Raw genomic sequence first — 21,401 nt, 5'->3', positions numbered from 1 at the left:
AAATGGGGTTCTAAGATTGAAAAGTCAAGAAATCCACCATAAAGAAAGATGAAAAGAAGTCCAAAGATTGAAAAATCTGATGATTTTGTTTTAAAACAAAAAATGAGACGATCCAAAAGGTCTTGTAAAACCAGGAAACCTGCATCTGCATGGGTTCCTAAGGATTATTCTTCTAATTCTGACACACCACGACACTTCGTAATTCGTGACAGGAAAATAAAATTTGGTAACTTTGTGGTTGATTTTCCCGAGACTACTAAGTCTTGGGAACCCGTGTCTAATTAAAATCTTAATGTGAGTAGGGTCAGTCAAGACGGCCCGTCAATAGCATTTGGTACCTAGACAGTGGCTGCACCCAACACATGACGGGAGACGAGTCCTTACTGTTTGACGTTCAACCGTTCGATGGTGGACATGTTTCTTTTGTCGGTGACATGGGAGGAAATGTCACAAAGAGAGGAAGAGTATCAAATGGAATCTTGAGTTTTTCCAGCATATCTTTCATTCCAACAGTTAAAGAGAAGCTCTAGGACGATTTTCCACCGTTCCGAAGTCTTCGGTTCATTAGTTTATCGCATGCTTTCATCCTTTCATCAGATAAGCGAATCTTTCATGATGCCGATGTTAGGCTAAAACCATTGTATTCACTTTAGGCTAGGGTTTTGTGTATCAAACTTGGATCAGATTCTATGTTTTGAATGATTATAAACTAGATTGAATGTTCTTTAATCTTGTTTTACATTACAAATTGATTGTTTAAACAGTTTGTGCTTGTGACTATCAAACTTTGCATCACTTATCTGGTTGTTTTCATCAACATTTAGGGTTACTTCTTCTGTCACTGAACCAATAATCATTAGTCATTCCTTACACTTGATTTTCATACATAAAACTGGTAATTGGGTAAACCAAGTTTATGTAACATCCTAAAATTTCAGATAATAATATTTATATTATTTGCATGACGGAAAGTTTACTTAAGGTGGTAAATAAATAACTAGTAAAATGGTAAAAAGAGAAGGAAAAGTAGGCTAATTAAATAGAAGTAATTATGGACCAAAAAGGAAAGATGGGTCTTAGGTCCATGGGCTTAAAGGAGTATAAATACCCCTTAAACCCTAATCCTTTCCATTTCCATCCATACATTCCACCATATTCTCTCTATAACACTTAAAACACACACACAAATCCTTCCATTTCGGCCGAAAGCAAGAACAAGAAACCGAGATCAAAATCAAACCTTTCATTAATAGATCTTTGGGATACAAGTTAAATACAAGGTCAAGGTTCATAACTAAAGCTAGCCGTAACCTAGAACCGTCAAAAAGGTATGTTCTTGGTCTTAAAGCTTGCTTTTTTATGAACGGTTTGCCATGAAACTTGAACATAGACTAGATCGGGTCTAGATAAATCATAAAGTTTCAAACTTGATGATTAAAAACGGACTTAATGGATATAAGGTTGTATACGGCTCATAGATGAACCCTAAATCTAGCCTAGAACGTTTTAAATGTGTAAAGGTCCAAGCTTTATGCCTAAAACGGGATAGATCTTGAAGCCGTGATAATAATGGGTGTAAAACGATTATGAATGATGATGTTAGGAGGTTTAAAAGTTCATGATTTGAACTTTAGATCTGTAACTGGGCATGTAGAAACCATAGAAATGGAATAATGAGCTGAGCTGAGAGTTCTCGGCCAGAACTAAGGGTTCTCGGCCAGAACTGAGAGTTCTCGGCCAGAACTGAGGGTTCTCGGCCAAAACTGGGGGTTCTCAGCCAACTCATGTTCTCGGCCAGGACCAGTTCTCGGTCAGACCAGAGAGTTCTCGATCAACGTGATGTTCTCGGTCAACACAAGTTCTCTGCCAAAGAGTTCTCGGCCAGTCTCTGTTGGGTTTGGGCTGAATGTACAGTTGGGCCTAAACCAACTAAGCCCACCAGAATGCTAAGCTCTTATCCTAAATTAAGACTAAGCCCATTATCTTAAGTTTAACAAACAAGCCCAATTCAGATAATTGTGGGGTAACTAAAATACCAACTTTAGTAATAATGCGGTTAATTAACGGATATATATTTAACAGTTAGCCGTGCTCAGTTAAGGAAAGGGATAACAATTAACGGCGAACGCAACAGGATCCAGGTGAGTGTCTAGCCCCATTCCTTGTTATGTTTTTTGGGGCTGTGTGCATACTCGATGTGATTAGTTAATATACTTACCTTAAGTGGTAAGTGTATGCCTATTATTATATATGTGTTGATATAAAAGAATGCTTGACGGTACATGAACAATCTTCGGATATTGCATGTACTGTCAGGGGTTAGTTAAATAAAAAGATTGCTTATGTATGTGTTATATGTATCTACGTTAAAGAATATATAAGTATGAAAGGAAGTATGTAAAATATATAAATGAAAGGGAATTGACGGATATGAAAGGAATTGACGGATATGAAGGAATTGACGGTAAAGGGTGGTAGACCCTAATAATATCTGTGAAAGGAGGGTGGCAGACCCTAATAATATCTGTGAAAGGAGGGTGGCAGACCCTAATAATATCTGTGAAAGGAGGGTGGCAAACCCTAATAATATATGTGAAAGGAGGGTGGCATACCCTAATAATATCTGTGAGGTTATAGGGCGAAAGGCTCTTTAAAACGTAGAATTATATATGTAAAGTAGGATAAAATCTGAAAGTAATAAAGAAAGAAAGTATGAAAGTAAAAATGATGGTATATACTTACGTATGTACGAAAGAAAGTAAAAGAGGTTAAGTATGTAATATAAGAACGTATTGTATGTTACTTGTATTAACTAGAACTCACTCAGCGTAGCTGACTTTTAGTATGCAGGCAGGTGAATAGATTGAGGCAGTTAGCTTGAGGGGGACACATGGCAGGATCGGACGAGGCTGGCATCTGAAGATTTGTCATGATGTTTATTACTATATTTTACGTTATGTTTTAAAAGACAAGATTTTGGATGGTTGTAACGAATGTTTTAAGTTTTATTATTTCCGCGAAATGTTTTAATTAACTCGGATATAATGAACTGCGTTTATGAGTAAATCCAACGTCCAAATGTGAGGCACCGGTAACGGGGCCTTACAGTTTAGTTGTGTGAACAATTCGGTTAAGGGATCGTTTGTCATCCCAACCCGACTATTAGGTTTTGTAATTACTGCGCAATTAATTTATATGAATATGCGATTAGTCAGTCATCACATTACCTGAACCTGAAGTGAATCATTTTCTCGTAATTTTTTACAACTCTTAAGTTATAATCATGTGTTCTTACAAATCAGTTTCTCTAAGCCGCTTGACATTGGCTATCCGCATATTTTAATAAGTAATTAATATGAGTTTTACATGCACTTTCCATTGATTTCCTGTGGAGATGACCTTACTTACCTATACTTGTTATAGGTATTTAAGTTTCATAAATACTTGTTTTTATTATAGCACGTAATCTACATCACAGAGCCCCTGGCTTGGGTTAAGACTTCATTAAAAATTCATAAGAAAAATGCATCTTCAAACGAATCGAGTCGAGTTTTACAAAGAATCAAGTCGACTTTCCAAACGAATCAAGTTGAATTTCCAAATGAATCCAGTGGAGTTTTCAAATTAATCGAGTCGAGTTTTCAAAGGAATCGAGCCGAGTTTCCAAACGAATCGAGCCGAGTTTCTACATGAATCGAGTCGAGTTTTCAAACGAATAAAGTTGGTTTTCCAAACGAGTCGAGTTTTCAAACAAACTGAGTCGAATTATAGCAATTCAATCGAATCAAATTTTCATGAAGTCGATTCGAATAAGTTTTTCCTGCTCTTTCGCTATAAACATTTTCTTTCCCCATAAGACCCCTTTTACCGACATAACGATTTTTGGGTCTTAACAACTTCACCTACCCATTCTCCCTATATCACACCCAAAAATCCGTTTGTGGAAAAGTTTGGGTTTTTCTTACATGATATGATCCGATTTGCCTTAGTATCAATTCTTATGGCAAATGGACCTCAAACATTTAACCTTTATACTAAAAACACACCTTTTGGGATTCGGTTTTGCTTCGGATTTTAGTTAACACGTGATCTAGACGGGGTTCTTGTTGTTTGGTGATGCTTAAGCACGAAATCTGCCCTCCTTTAGCTTGGATGTGGATCCGGATTTGAAGGTTAGTGTTTTTGAGTGTGTAGGGTGGCTTGGATGGTGGAAATGAGGGTTTTAGGGAGGTTTAAGGGTGTTTAAATACCCCCAAGCCCAAGAACCCTAGGCCCATATCCATTCCCAATTCCATATTTGTTTCCAAACCTGTACTCAAATTATTGTTATATAACTTAATTAAATAACTGCACACCATTAGATAGACAAAAAAATATTTTATTTATTGTGATAAAAAAACAGGATATTACATTAATTTAACCTTGATCATAAAGACATAACCCTAAAATTACAGTCACAAATGACGAATTTTAAAGAGCTAATCAAGATAAAGTGTTTAGTAGCTAACAATCAATCATATTTACATAAATTACGTACCTTACGATATCGTAATGGGTTTAGACTAATGGAGATCAAAGTGAAATATACATATTCATCTACAATCAATCAGCAGAACTCCGAATTAGAAACCCTAAAAACGAAATTAGACTAGAAGAAGATAACTACAATACATGCCTGTTGTGGTCTTCAACGATGGTCGGCGTAGAGGCGAAGAAAGACGACCGTTTCTCTATGTTTTTTAACGACAAATCCCTATCGTGAAATTGGGCAGGAAAGGGGACAATTTTGCCATAATAGGTAGGGAAGAAAGTGAAGTAGTGAGGAGAAAGATTTGTAGAGGTATTAAACAAACGGAAGAAAGGAAGGAAAGGCTGATGACTACACATGTAAATAACAAAATTAGATCAATAACTCTTATTTAAAGTTTCATGAATAATCTCTTTGTGAGTGAATGAAATGCGACATTTTAATATATATATATATATAGGGGATTACGATCATGTAAGAACCATTTTGAAATTGAGAGCTTTAATCACCACTTTGAACCACAAAAAAACTCTTTTTAAAAAAATAATAAAATTTATAAAACAAAAAAAACACGAAAATAAAATAGTAAAAAAACCAAAAAAAAATTATTGTTCATCCTGGTTTCATAAAAAAATAAAACAAACTTAAAAAAATATTGGTTTAGCAAAATTATACACATATGTATAATACTTATTTTTTTAATTTATATATGTTATTCTTTATACACATATGTACAATTAAGATAAATGATGATGTACATATGTGTACATTATGTAAAACGAGATTATATACAAATATAAATATGTGTATAATTAGGTTTTTATTTTGTTTTTTTTATAAATCTGGGATGAAAAATAAATTTTTTGGTTTTTTTACTTTTTTAAAATTTTCATTTTTTTTCGTTTATAATTTTTTTAAATATTTTTAAGAGGTTTTTTATGGCTCAAAATGGTTCTCAAAGTTCTTAATTTCAAAACGTTCTCTTAGGGTGGGGATGGTTCATGCTAGAAGTCAATTTATAACGAGAAGTACGTGCGAGAAATCAATCTGTACCGTTGATTATGTGTAATCAATGGATTCAGATAATTATGACAAACTTGTAATTATGAAGATATTAATCTACCAATATATTAATGAAGAAGTGTAGTTTGGTATTCGTTTTGTAGACTTTTCAAAGTGAAACTTAAGTAATTAATATCATTAATTATGATTATTACTAACCAATTGAAAGTTACGTATAAATTTTTTTAATTGATGTTTAATCAAACTATATAATTTTAATCAAATACTATAATATCTTCAATCATAATTTTTAAAATGTGTTAAATATTATGTATTGCCTACACAAATATATTTATTACATACACATGTATTTTCATGTATTATGTAGGTGGAATCACTAATGTGTATGTGAAAATTTTACAATTGTAGACTATTAACATGATTTGTTATATTTATTATATGTAGTTTAATGTGAAACATAAAAAAAATTATTTTGTATCGTGTAAGGTTTATATGTGTACTATTTAGGTGGTATCACGAATGTGTATGTGAAATCTTTACAAGTATAGGTTATTATCATCATCCATTATTTATTATATATAGTTTAATATAACAAAAAAGAATTATATTGTACTGTGTAGGTTCGTATATGTACGGTGTATATGATATTTCGAATTTCGTATGTGTAATTTTATCGTATGTAGTTCATTTATGTATTGTGTAAGTTCGTACATGTACTATGTATATGGTATTTCGAATTGTGTATGTGTAATTTTTATCTTGTGTAGGTTCATTTATGTATTGTGTAGGTTCATATATGTACTGTGTAAGTGGTATTTCGAATGATGCATGTGTAAATTTATCGTGTGTAGGTTCATTTATGTACTGTGTAGGTTCGTATATGTACTATGTAAGTGGTGTTTCAAATTATATACGTGTAATTTTATTCATGTGTATGTTCATTTATGTACTGTGTAAGTTTATCGACGCAATTGAATTTTAGAACTATTATCTGGATAAAAGGTATAAAATTCAAATTACGAGAATAAAAAATAATATTGATAAATCAACAAAATTGAATTTGATAACATAAAATAAAGGACAATAATCAATATAGGTTGATTTGACTATATTTTTAAATATATAAAAACAAATTATATGTAACTTCTCCATACATTGTCGCCTATCATATATGAAAAAAATGCATCTTTTACTATAACACCCTTGCCATTGAATAAATGATAAAATAAAAGAAAAAAATATGATTGGTTGGATTAAATTCTCGCACTTCTCGCGATAAGAAAATGCTTCTGAAATGAACTTAATTCTTTCATATATATAAATAATGTAGAAATCCATGTCATTGCCATGTAGTTGGGGCATAACATGCCACATCATCATAAATTAACGAAGTTAACAGTTTGTTAGTTTGGGATCATTAATGGTAACAATATTCAAAGTTTAGATTGTCATTGTTTAAATTGTTACTTGAAATTATTATTGACCAGTAGTTAATTAGGAGTGAGCAAAATAAGGGTCGGACCCTTGAAACCCGGTTACCTGAATCTTAAAACCCTTAATTAGACCCGAATAAATAATATGGGTAGGCTAAAGGGTATTTAAATTTCACCTTGAAGGGTAAAAGGGTTTCAAGGGTCCGACCCTTTTTCAAACCCTTGACCCGTTTACTAAATAGATATACATCAGATTTACGATTAATCTAAAATTTATGAGTTTGCATTTCATATATGATTCATTAGAAATTTCCCAACTACTAAGAAAAATAAAATTAAAGGGTCATACTATTGAATGGAAACATGTATATAGAAATCAGTGAATTATTCTCTACATGTAATTTGTGAATGTGAATATTGTTTGCATCAATTCAAATGGTTGATAAACTTTCGAAGTTAGACTTTACTATGTTATTAAATGAAAGTATAATTTTTCTATGATTCATATATTAAAGTCATATATGAGATATGCAACTAATAAATGCAAAAAACACAATGCGATTAATGTCTTAAAGGGTAAAGGGTTGAACCCTTGAAACCCTTATTTATACCCGACCCTTTTATTGTTTAGAGGGTAGGGTCTAGGGTCCACGTTTCTTTCTAAAAGGGTAAAGGGTCCGGGTAAAGTATTAGGTAAAAGCGTCGGGTCTTACCCTTTGAACAGTCCTATAGTTAATAATTAAATTATAAAAATCAAATTTAATAAAATATACAATAAAAAAAATACCATAATCAAATCTCAATCATTCATCACAACTTACCTACCTAAACTCCAAACTGAGAGTATAAAACGGCATGGATAGATACGACCTAATCCAAACATACTATACTTTCAGTGCGCCGCTTTCTCTACTCCAAATCTCCGAGCCAAATCAGGTAACTTCTGACAACTCTCTTGTTATCTACCTGTATCATCTGAACATACATCACTAATCAAGCCATCTAATCTTGAACCAATTTAGGATCTGTTTATTTTTCCTCTTTTGAACAAAGTATTCATTATATCTTTTCATAAAAACTGGGGATGAATTAAAAAACTTACAACACTGTGTTATGTTTAGAATCTGTAGATGCAAGTACAAAAATGGAACAGATTATGATGAGTCAGTACAAAGCTCTCATGAACATCGATGGTAGACAAGTTATTCATGATTGCCATATGATGATTGGCGATTCTTGGATTAGTCAGAATCATGTGTGGTTTCTCTTGAAATGCGTTAAATTGGACTCAGCAGAGCTGTCTCCTTCCTTGGGTCTCTGGTAAACACTATATTTTATTCTTGCTATGGTGATTGGTTTGTAACCGAGACCGATTAGTAATTGATTTGACAAGAACTAGAGCTTGTTTTAACCCGATTCGAACTGGTCAAAGCCCAGCTTCATACTAATCTAACCTGATATTTGACCTTCTTTGTAACCGGGTCCAACTCAAACTGGTTTTGACTTTGATAAACCAGATCGGAACCGGGTTCAACCTAACTGATTTGGGCGAAAAAACCGAATTTTGTATACCTTTAATTTCAGCATGCCAGTAAAATTTGATTTGATTTGGGGCATAGTTAAGTTTTCTACAACTCAATTACAAATTAATATGCTATTTTTTAGGTCATGTTAGATTGTTTTCTTTATATTTATGGATGTAATTCCATTTATGAAATATGTGTTAATGTACATAACGTTTTACGGATAAACAATATGTGACATATATGTGAATATACATGTTTATAGTTTGAGCCTTTAGGGAAAGGGTTAAAGAGTCCGCTAACATGCTTTTGTAATTTGTTTTTAAGATTATCCAAGTGTGAACTCCAAGCTTTATGCTCCACTATATGAAGCATCAATTAGACGGTGATCGATACGGTTTTCGATCACTGCAGTTGTATATACAGCGCTTCACATTGCAGCAACGTGAAGGGATATCTATATATAATGTTGCGAGGTTGTTGGAAAAGGAGACTTGGAACTTCATAGTAAGACTAACTCAACTAAACCCATAGATGGTTTTATGAAGAACCTGGTGAGTTTAGGAGAGAAGGATGGCTTGGAACTGCAAACTAAGACGGATTAGTCTATTATTTAGCAGCTGCAGCCGGAAAAATGTTGATATGGCTAAAATTATATATGGTATGTTGCTTGTCAAGCTCATACACGGTTATGTTCTCTTGAAATGCGTTATGTAATGTTACAGTTACATTTCATTATGAATAAGCATGCACTTTTTTTAATTTCTCTCTTTTTCAGATCCCTAACAAGTGGCTACACATTCGTTAATAATTAACTCATTTTAGAAGTTGTTTGCTTGGTTTGTGTCTATGCGACAGAATTGTGAAATACCTATAGTGTTCGTTTAACACTTCATACAGATTGATTATTATTATTATTTTCTGTATGGGATAGAACATTTTTTGGCAGCATCTTCATTCTTTTGCCATGAAAATGTTCAACTTCTATCCTTGCAAATTAATTTCGTTCAGATGGACATTGTTTAACCATGAACACGTGCCCTGATGCCCTTGTTTTAAGAACAAATCCATTTATAAGATCATCTCCAAAGCTACAATGCCACCATTTGGAATGGCTTGGGTTCTTGGAGTATAGTACAATCCGGGTGAAGTTCCACATAGGTAAAAGCAGGTTTTTTATATCGGGATGATCAAATTATTAAAGGTTGGGACGAAATTTGGTGAAGTGCAATTGGTTAGATCGGGATGGACGGGAACACCGTCCCCATCTGTACTTAACCAAATTGATCATCCTGAATGCATGGTTTTCATGATCCTGCTTAAGGGAATTGTATGTGGCCACATCAGTTATGAGACCTTTATTGGCTTTAAGTGGTGATTAGTTAACTTTTACCAGATACAATCAAAGCATATTAATTGTTTAAGTGTTCCTAATCAAAATCTTTTTAATTGTAATCATAACATTAATTAAATGAAGACCAGTCTATCAAATTTCTTTTCAAAACACTTAAAAAGAAAAATTCATATAAAACATTCCAATATGTATTTTTGACAATAATGTCTAGCAAACAATGTGATATACCAATATGTTAATTGGTGTAATAAGGAGATTTTCATTATAGAAATCTAATTTATTGTGAGAAAAGTAGCAAACCTACATAGTTTAACAATACATGATAAGTTATAAAACAAAATACATATAAAACTAATCAAAGGGTACATCAACATTTATTGAAAAGAGATATTCATACATAGAACGAGTTGTTAGAACTTAACCTCGGTTTTGTAGTGTAAAGGATGCGTTTCTTGGGCTTAAACAGATAATGAGAATCATACATAGAGCGAAACATATCCACCAAAAGAGGAAACTGCATTACCGCAAACACAATGACCGGTATAGAGGCAAATGCAGCAATAAAGATTGGCACCCATTTCATCCTCTTGTCATATAGCACAAAGAAACTAGCACTAAAAGTAACCATCATTGCAGCTACCGAGATGAAAAGCGTAAGAACACCTATCATTAACTTTCTGGGTAATGAAGACATGAAATCACGTTGATCGTGAGGAGATGTGAGGATAGACAAGAACACCAGGAGTGAGGTCGATGAAGAGAACAAAGAAATGGCGTCTGCAATAACAAAAACCAAAAAGGTACTGTCATGAATGAAAACTGGAATACCATTATCTTGGTTGTAGCCTCCTGGAACCGTAAACGCAACAGCAAATGCAATGGTGACGATAAGGGTGGCAACAACCATACAATCTTTCATCCATTTCAGTCCTCTGGAAAGGAGTTCTTCGTTTTCTTTGGAAAATAACTCATAGGGTGTTTGACCATCGTTGTTCCTCGCTTCCCTCATATAAGGTGGCATCATCTTCTCAACTTCCTACAACATATATACACAAAAGTTGAAGAAGCCATAATCATTACAATTTTAATAGATATATATTGTTGTATGAACGAGTTACATTCAAGATCCATGTATGAACTAAGCGAAAATTCTGAATGATTAAACTAGTAAGTGATGACAGAATAACTTATATGGATACTTTTATAGCACAACATATCACTACCACTTTACATAAATATTATTGCCTTGAACCACAATAATTCTCTTTGCATGTGGCTGAAAAATTACCTATAAAAAAGAGCTCAATAAACTCCCATAAGTAAAACAAGTATTTAATCATAAGGAATACAATATACCTTGAACCACAATAATTCTCTTTGCATTAGTAGAGATGCTCCAGATGTCTTAGAAGCCATCTCCTTTGAACTCTTCCCAACTAAATGAAGCATATTATTGCCTGACTTGTCTACAGATAGGCATATATCGTTATTCGACCCTCCTATCTCGTACAATAAGTTATAGATACCTTGATGACGATTCATAACGGCCACATGAAATAAAGTGAGCCCATCCTCATTTTCATAAAGCATAAGATCAGGGTAGGTTCGAAGCAACTCAACTATAAATCTGGTGTTGCCCATTTCTGCAGCGACAAGTAATATTCTTGAAGACTCTATTATTGTTTCATTAGCAGCGAAAGTAGGAGGCTTATCGAGCATATCCTCAATTTCATCTATGCACATTGTTCGGGTAGCATGTCCCCATATGGTTTTTAGTAATTTCAGTGCATCGTTATCCTCTTCAACATCAGGTTGTACTTTATTATGAAGAAATCTAAAAGCTGAAAACAACTACCAAGTAAGGAACAACCAAATACTCTACACTATTACCTATGAGACATCTATCTATAAACATAGTTGGTACTTACATGGTTTTATGATTCTCATGAATAAATTTTTCTTCTCTACTTTATTAATTGCATCAGGCTTCCGAGACAAAACTTCAAGTACGGACATGTTATCTTTAAGTTCTGGGTGGTCCTCCACAATTTGGAGTGCAACATCTACAGATCGAAGATATATGACACACTTTAATTAGTACGTAGGACTTCAAAACTACATGAACGACTATTGTGATCCATGTGAATTAAAAAGATTTAGCAACTAGTATATATATGTGCCCGTGCGATGTGACACATTTTTGTATTTTGCTGACATATAATTAGTAAATTGACGTTGAATTAAAATGTTCATGTTGAAATATTATTAATTAGAATGGTGAAAACGTTTAGAGCCTGTAAAAGGTACGTTTAGTAACTTGAAATAGCTCATGCCTAAAAGTGAATAGTGTTTTTCACTCACAATCAAAGTTTGCAAATCTCTAATAATAATAATAATAATAATAATAATAAAATCTCTCACATCATTTGTCTTCACGTATTTTGTTTCACCATTTTTTCTCGCATATCTCTTATTAATTAAACACACTTGTCTCTTTAACTATGATAATTTTTAAATAAAATACAAATTGTAATAAAAAAAATCATTTATTTTTATCTCTTCCTTATTTTAAGAAATTTAGGAATCTAATTATGTAACTTTTAATTATAGTCAAATAATAAATGGAAGCCGAATTACTAATGTATTTTAGAAACCTAATTATACATTAGTTTTTACATATTTTTTGATCTTTTTTAAATCATTACTATATGTTATACTTCATCTATAGGATGCACATAATATTTAATAATTTTATATATTGATATTTTTCAACCTGTGTAATACGAGTGTTCTAACCTAACGAGAAACCCAAGAATTACTTACCAAAGAAATCACGCTCCACACAATGCATTAGTGCCAAGTTCCTATCATTTTCTGTCCAATTATCACCCCTCATCTTCTGAGAATTCTCATATAAATACTTCACTATGCTGTTTGTCCCCGTCATAGCAGCGATGTGTAGTGGCATATATGCCATACCACGAATGTCCGGGAGCCTGCGATTCTTTTCCATCATAATCATAACCATTTTCATTTTTCCTTCCGCAGATGCAATCCAAAAGGCAGTATTGGAATACTGGTTTTGAAGTTCCAGCTCCTCCACCGTCATCATATTTACTAGATTCTTCACAAAATTTATCGTAACCTTGGTCTCCTCTGCTGTCACGGCCACATGAAGTGCTGTTCCAAGATTCCTACTGAGACCAACCCTTATCAATTCTCGGCGTTTGCTGAGTATACTATTTGCGGTTTCCCAATCACCAATAATGGATGCCTCATATAATGGAACAGCCAAGTTTAAGTAGTCTTCTCTATTTTCTTCAAAAGTAATTGTGAAATCATATTGTTATTAATTAGTTAATAACTTTGATGGTGAACATATATAATATGTTAGAAGTAGATATATTACCAAATAGATATGATAGAGAGCTATTCGGAGTCCAAGGAATGTCATTTGTGTGATCATGGAATTGATATGGGCGTTTGGTATTTTCTATTGAAATCGCGGTGTCAATGCTTCTCTGACTCCCTCCCTCGGTTGCTTCTGAGCTTGGACTCATCCCGGCTATTTCTTTTTCTGTCAACGGTATCATCTCTGTTGCCATCTTACTGCCTGCAGAATTACATGAACATAAAGGACATAACATAAACACTAGAATTAACACTTACCTATACAATGGAGAAACTTGCACCTGCATCTGAAAATCAATACCATTATTTATATATGGAGTAAGTCGTTATTCAAAAAAAAAAGTCAACTAACTACGTTGTTAGGACAACTAATGGTTGTCTAAAATATACATTTCTTTTGCAAATGTTGTGCCAGGTTGCTACTATACATATTTTTTCATTTGATGACAGTGAAGCTTCAAAATTAACAATTACTTTATCTAATTGATAACATGACAACGTGCAATTCTTTTATAATTTGTGTCTCTTTCATATTTATCCTAGGATTATTTTTAAGCATGGACCTGATGTAAACAAATCTAATAGTAAGGTTGTTGTTAAAGTGTCGTCATGTCCAACTTAATGCATATGCAATTGTTTGTAGGTTGCGTATAGGTTGGACCTAGCTATCGAATTGGTTAATTTTCATAACACATTTCATACGTCCTACTTGAGGATATGCTTGGTAGCTGATGTAGTGTACGCATTAGATGTGTTCGGTTTTGTGAAAGCCTTTTAGGCTTTTTTGGTTTGGGGTGGAATGACAATGTAGCTTTTTTGTTCCCTTAGTTGCTTAACCTAATTTTTCTCTATATATACCATATCATTGTACTATAATCTTGTACTTAACTAATAAAAGATGAACCCTAGTTGCAACTCATGGAAGTAGGTCAGCTTGACGGAACCACGTAAATCTCGTGTTCTTGTTTTCATTTTTTGTTTGAGTGTGTGATTATTATATTTTGTTGTGTCATTACTTTGATCGATACCTAACAAGTGTCATTAGATAGTTGAAGGTTCGATATTCTAAAAGTAGTAAAACTCGGAAGAATGTGAGTTGTCAGACTTGCAACGAGGTGGCACATGCTAAAAGTTGGGCGACGTCCTAAGGAAGAAAATGTTAAAAAGGAAGTACACACTAAAGAAGTTGTTGTAGAAGATGATACTTTGGTTTGCAATGTTGAAAGAAGTGTTGACTCTTGGATTATGGATTAATATGGGGCTCCACTCCACGCCAAGGATACCGGGAAATGACAGGGAATATAAAACAAGGAGATTTTGGAAAGTTGGCCTTGCTAATGACGAGAATTTGAGGTAACGGACACGGGGAACATTGATCTAGTCACTTCATTGGGAACTACTTAGAAACCTTAAGAATGTTAGGGTGATTCTAGGTCAGAAAAGAAAGTTAATATGTTGGTCTAATTGATGAACAAGGATTGGAAGTAAGGTTTGGTGGTGATAAATGGAAGGTGATCATTGGAAATATGGTGATTGCTCGTGGGGTGAAGAATGATTCGTTAAACATGGTTGAGGTGACAATCCTAGTTAAGCTTGATACAATCTAGTTCAATAATTATGGAGCTAAAAGCGTTCAACTTGCAAACATGAATTCTGGAGTTTGGGTGTTAGTTGAACGAGCCCAAAAGTCTAATCCATAGGGGATTCAAGTACAGTGGGAGCATGTGGCGTGTTTTGGGAAAGGATCGGTCATTGACAGGTTTCGTCACGACTGAATTGGAGATTAGGGAGCTTCAACTGGTCCCTTAATTACTTGATGACAGGGGCGATTGCAACTAGGAGGATATGTTTTTATTGTTGAAGTCTAGTTTGTTTATAGAACTGGAGGCTTGGAAAACTTGTTTTAAAAAATACTTATTATTATTATTATTATTATTATTATTACAACATGTTGCTATCCCCCACCTTCACCACAAACCACCATTAACACCACCATTTCGATATTCGCTACACTCTGTTGCCAGACCTACAACAAGGAGACTGTTGACGTGACTCCAAAGGGTTCAGATTAGAGTAACTTATAGATAGTCGATAGTGGTTGCGTCGGCGGTGGTAGAGAGGAGGCCGATTAGACTACAGTTCTCCAACAAGGAAATCAAATCAAACTAATTGGCTTGGACACCACAAATGCGGAGATTAACAAACTCGTTGGATAATGCTAAATGTACGAATCCGGTGGTGTGAGTGGAGTTAAAACAGTTGGACAACGACTCAGTTGGTGATGGTGGCGGGCGATTCCATCGGTGTTGAGGTCCCGTGGTTTTGTTAGTGGCGTGTAGCATCTGGAATTTTATATATATACACTTTTGGGAGGATTTTGACTTTCAAAGTTGTACATCTTGCTTCACATGTTGTACCACCTTCTAGCTCTCTTTGACTTCCATGTTTATAATATTTTTTCATTTAATCTAACTTTTTTTTTTGCTTTTGATTCCTGTACTTTTCATAGTTTACAAGTATTTCATAAAATATTTTTAAGTTTAACCCCCTCAACATTTTTTCACTTTCAACTTTGGTATCCTAATTACTTTTCATCTTTTATTTTGGTTAACGTTTCGGTCTAAATTAACGAGTTAACACGCTCCAACGCGTGTGTGTGGTTCAACATTTGTATGCCTATTGTTTCCCTCCGAATCAACTAGTTTTGAAATAATATTAAAAGTTTTTAATTACTAAAGTCTTAAAAAGTGATTAATTATGGACTTTTAATCGATGAGCTTCCTTATCGCCTTGTTCTTGAGTTTTTTAACTAAGGAAAGAAAAGGAAAGGAAAGGGAAGGATAAGAAAGGAAAGGGAAGAGAATGAAATTTTTTTTAATTAGGTGTTTTCTTGAGTTGGAAGGAAATTAAAGGAAACGAAATGATAAGTATGTTAAAGAATAGTTATCCTTAGTAATCATCCCATTTTAGGGAGGATAACTTATTGGGAAAATACATTAATTTAATCCCTCCTAACTCCTCCTACTCATTTCCTTTCTATCCTTAAAAAAAACTCAAGAACACCCATTTTTTAACTATCCTTAGTTTTCATTTCCTTTCCCTCATTTAAAAAAACTCAAGAACAGGGCGTATGAGTCTAGGGAAGACTATTAGTATAAATACCAAAATCCTTGTTTATGGAAAATCCTTAGACCATAATTACAACATTAAAACACACACTCAAACTATTTTCACACACTCAAGAAATACCATACCAATGTATAGATCTCGTTATTTTAACAAGAAAGTGTCAAAGGGCCAAATCCTAACAACATCAACATCATCTGGATCTAGGTCATGTTAATTCAAGGTATGTTTTATTTAAAAAGGCTTGTCTTGATTGAAAATGTACGAAAACTTGTAGGGTAGTAGATCGAGCCTAGCTTGTAGAACTGTAAAGTAACAAACCTAATCATGAAATCGGACTTAGAACCTTGTTCGCACAAAAAAATGGGATAGGCTTAATGAGATCGCATTTGCAAAAGAGTAGGGTCGCAAATAGTTGGGTTTGCAATAGTGACAGTGAATAGTGTGACATTTGTCAACTTTTAAGCCCGGAAATCCGACTTGTTTTAAATATTTTTATACAGGTATTTAATACGTGAAATCATTATATGGTATACGAATCTTTTGAGTTAATAAGAAATTTTCATTTTTTTAAAAGAAAAAAATACCTCTATGAAAGTTAAAGGGTTATTTTTGAAAATTTAAGTTAGAGTTTACATATAAAACAATTCTAAGATCAGGGGGCAAAGTGTAACTTTTTAAGCAAGCAACTAGTGACTGAAACAAGAAATTGATTATGGCGGTTAACTAAGGATACCCGGTCGAACATCGCGCCACTTTTATCTAACTTCCTATTTAAGTTTGAATCACCAATTATTTGATAGAATATCAAGGGAGTTACCAAATTTGGGTAACGTGTTTTAAATCTGTATAAATACAGACGACTTTGTTCGTTTTCGAACCACGCCTAACTCGAAAACCATTCCCCTCCCTTGAAATCACCGTTCTGTTACCAATTATTGATTCAGTCGTCATCGCGTCTAGAATTCCGGCAAACTGCCATTCATCGAATCCCGCGTCAATCAAGGTAAGTTATATTCACCTTTCGTCTAGTTTCTTTGTTCCGAATAAAAGCCCTCACATATGATGCTATTATATCTATACTTACTATATATAAAGCATGAGTGTGTAAACTCTTAGTTTTAAGATGCAGCAAACTTGTTACTTTAATACTAACCATAATACTTAAGATTGAGACACTTTAAGGCAATTTTGTCTTTAATTTATTCAAAAATAATTACAAGTTTGATTCTTTAACTTTAATCACCTTTTTTTAGTTTATAGAATAATTACATATATACCCTTTATTTTAACCCAACTAACCCCATGACATTTAAATGTTTATTACGTTTTCACGCGTTATGTATTTTCTTTAAAACATTATATCATAAAAATGAGTATTCTATTATCTTTAATTTGAGTATGATATTGTTATATTTTTTTCATTTTAAAAACTTAATGTGTTATGCGATTACCATTAATGACCGGCAAACGGGTTGGGCAGGTTCGGGTCATAGGTCTAAAATTTTAAGTTTGGAATGGGACGATATAAAAGAGGTAATTTAATTTGGTTTGGGTCGGGATGGATTCTGGTTGAAAGGGGTCAAGTTAGAACGGATTTCGGGTTAGAACAATGTTAGGCAGAACGGGTTGTGGGTTAAGACGCGTTGAATGTAGCATTACGTGCGTACGGACACCTAATTGCACACGTACATTCGTTGTGTGATGTGCTTTCTAACACCGATTAAGCTTCCAATGCCGCATTACGAGCATATTATCGTCGAGTTAGCCACAGACTGTTGTGAAGTCACGCACGTATTGAAACGGTAACACCGATTACGCGTTCGATGTCATGCTTGCGTACCCTACTGCATCGCACGGGCATCAAACACAAATTTTAAAGCGAACTTAAGGAAGGTTTAAGGTTTAATGGTCTATTCATTTACAGTTAGTCATTTACTAATATTTTCCTTTTAAAATCGAACTCTCCATGGCATCACAAAATCACCTTTCTAAAGGAAATGGTTTTACAAATTAATAATGTATACTACATAAATAGTTTTACAAATTATTATCATTATTATTATTATTATTATTATTATTATAACATATTTAATAAAAAGAAAATAAAGCTCCGTGTTATTTTAATGGTTTTATAAGAACCGAAATAATTTTATGTGATCCACAATTTCATATTTATTAATTATTAACTTGGTTATAAATTGAAGGATTTTTAATTACTTCATAAATTTCGAGTTAACATTTCGTTACAAACCGACCTTTTTCTTCTCTCTTAAACATTCTTTTTAAATAAACCTAAAAATGTTCATAAGTCTGTTGATAAAATTGTGTCCACCGTACATCATCTTCCTCCGTCACGACTTATTCACAAGTCAGTTGATGAAATTGACCAATTGAAAATGAAATTGTTGAACTAATTGATCAATTAAACTTCGAAATTTGTCCAATTAATCATCAATTTGAAGTTTCAATTGATCAATTTTGAGTTTTGAATGATGGGTTTTAATTGAACGTTTAAAGTTTTAAGCGCCATTTGCAGAAACCCAGTTACAGACGTTCCATATTTTGTTCATATGATCTAATCGATGATCAAATTGACGGTCGATTTATATTTGTTTGATGATTACGAGATTATATGAAGTGATTTCAGTGTTCAATTTCATGTTACAGATGTTTAATTTTTTTTGTTAGTTTAGAAGTTCTGTTTAGAAGTTCATTTTTCTTGTTAATTTAGAAGTTCTGTTTAAAAGTTCAGAACTTCTAAACTTTTTTTAAACACCCAGAACTTCCTATAATGTATTAGAACTGATGTGCTACAAGTAGTTATATAAAAACACTCTAATCTAGACACTAAGTAATAAATTCTAGACTCTTAGACTTAACTAAAACTACTAACCGACAAGTGAACCGGTCGACTCTAGTACAACTAAGTAAGTCCGGATATCAAACCCACGAGACTTTTTTAATTACGTAACTAGTTAAATTAGACTCTACAAACTGACGCGACTATTTATTTTATATATTAAGGGGGGTTTATTATAATACTATTAATTAAACTAATATTAAAATCTAATTAATAAAAAACAAGTAAAAACGAAAAGAATATTTTTATGAATATAAATCAGATGACAATGAAAAACCATCTAAGCTAGAATCCCCAAAGTTTCAGTTATCAATTAGTTGGAAAATAATAGTTATGGAACTGTGATCGTAAAATAAACACTTAAAAGAAAACCCGAACAGGACCCTTGACACTTTAAGAAGACGCCTATGGATTTCTAACAAGTTTTAAGACTCACCAGTTTTATGAATTAAACTTCCTTACGGTTATTTAATTAATTATGATAGAGTACCTTCAAAGTGAAATCCTACCTTACAGCGCGGAAATCAAAGGTAATTTGACGGACTTAATTAACTCGCTAGACAAAATTAATTAATCAAACCTAGACGGACTCCTTACGAAGAACTAAATCTAGCAATCTCAATCAACAAAGATCTAGCAATAACCTATCACCTTACAGCTTTTTAGGTTAGCAGCACACTTTTATTCGTTTGACTAATAATACTATTCCTATGATCTTATTCAAATTCAATCATAAACTAGTCAAAAACACACAGTAGATGACTTAACAAAATCCTATCATATGAAACAATCACCAAGGATAATGTGGAATAATAAAACTAGAACAAGCAAAACCAAGTGCACCTACACATCAATCAAATAAAATCAAATAGTTTACTGAATCATAAAACCATAACGAAAAGCAAATTCCAAATAAAATAAAACTTCAACAATGGTTCATCACAAGCCTAGACAGTCTAATAAGTTTAGCCTAGCATCTTAAAATCAAAGAAACAAAAATAACTAAGTTCAACAACCAAGCTCATAAGTAAAATAATAAATTCAAACCGAATATTGATGATGCTTGGTTGAGTAGGTGTTAAACCCAAACGCTCTCCGCTCGAACCAACGGCCTTCTCTCTTTCTTTCTTCTTATTGCGACTCTCTCTGTTTTTTTTTTTTGAACCCTTATGTAGATCTCTTCTTATTTTCGTCCGTAGGGTTTTGTCCAATTCAGCTGGCCCACTCCATTGGCCCATCAATGCTTGATTTAAGTTTCTTTGTTTCCTGTGGTATTTCGTTAAAACACGATTTCTTTAATGTCTCACTCAAGTCAATGTTTTGCTCCTTTTTAGTTTTGGTGACAATCATTGAACAAACCAACGTTACTTCTAATTCTCATATTAAATTCAAATATCAAAGTCTAGATTGAGTCTTAGCTTTCTTTTACTCTCACCATCTTATATATTAAATATAGACATTTAATTTTAATTTATGCAACTTAAGTTTAAACAAATATTTAGTAAATTTTGTGCGAGTATCACTCGTCGGTCTCAAGTATTGTAAAACATCAATTTTAGCTATTTATCTCTTAGAAACTTAAAACTCCATATATGAACCAATTATGAATGATATTCAATAAAAACATGGCTTAAAAGTATAGGGAATATTTATAATATTTATAGGTTCATATCAAATATATCCCCACACTTAAACATTTTCCGTCCCTGAAAAAGTCTAATGCAATGGAATCAGAATCGGAATATATGGTCTTAAAAACATATAGATTTAATTTAAAGTTTAGAAAAACGCAAAAATCGTGATCACCGATATTGTTATCCACTTAAACCCATGTCTTGATCTTTACCAGAACAAATAAGATCCAACAATTATATTACTCAGTGGTTTACACAATTAAGACCCGCTTATTTTCAGCTTTTACCGGACCAGACCACCCCAACTTGACTTAAACCTCAAAATTAGCAGATTAAAAACTTTTGTTGCTCTATTTTTTTTATGAATAGTTAAGACGATTAAGGGTATTGTTTATCCACCTAAGCTTAAGCATCAAAGTCTGCAAGCAGCCATTAGATATGATTAGAGTTTAATTAATTTATAGCTAGTGTTCCCCACAACATGGCATACCCCCGTTATCAAGCAA

At 33.2% G+C, this 21,401-nt stretch overlaps 1 protein-coding gene and 1 long non-coding RNA gene across 2 annotated transcripts; one reads left to right on the top strand and one right to left on the bottom strand.

Annotated features, from left to right (window-relative positions):
- The first annotated feature begins 7,771 nt into the window (after positions 1 to 7,771).
- On the top strand, positions 7,772 to 9,983 carry LOC143576207 (uncharacterized). The gene is made up of 3 exons (XR_013142905.1): positions 7,772 to 7,920; positions 8,106 to 8,304; positions 8,835 to 9,983. It is a non-coding gene; the product is annotated as an uncharacterized LOC143576207 (long non-coding RNA).
- A 123-nt stretch (positions 9,984 to 10,106) lies between these two features.
- On the bottom strand, positions 10,107 to 13,853 carry LOC143576197 (uncharacterized). Its single transcript, XM_077060347.1, has 5 exons — positions 13,271 to 13,853; positions 12,685 to 13,179; positions 11,790 to 11,924; positions 11,218 to 11,702; positions 10,107 to 10,897 (listed from the first exon to the last, which is right to left on the bottom strand). The coding sequence occupies exons 1-5, from the start codon at positions 13,506 to 13,508 to the stop codon at positions 10,253 to 10,255; spliced, it is 1,998 nt and encodes a 665-aa protein (XP_076916462.1). The 5' UTR covers positions 13,509 to 13,853; the 3' UTR covers positions 10,107 to 10,252.
- Between the last annotated feature and the right edge of the window lie 7,548 nt (positions 13,854 to 21,401).

The sequence above is a fragment of the Bidens hawaiensis genome, unplaced genomic scaffold (assembly GCF_021521415.1).
Source record: "Bidens hawaiensis isolate Kalapana, Puna unplaced genomic scaffold, B.hawaiensis_p1.1 tig00028024_1, whole genome shotgun sequence".
Lineage (NCBI taxonomy): Eukaryota > Viridiplantae > Streptophyta > Magnoliopsida > Asterales > Asteraceae > Bidens > Bidens hawaiensis.
Note: the sequence above shows the minus strand (reverse complement) of the source record. Positions and strands in the feature narration are given on the sequence as shown.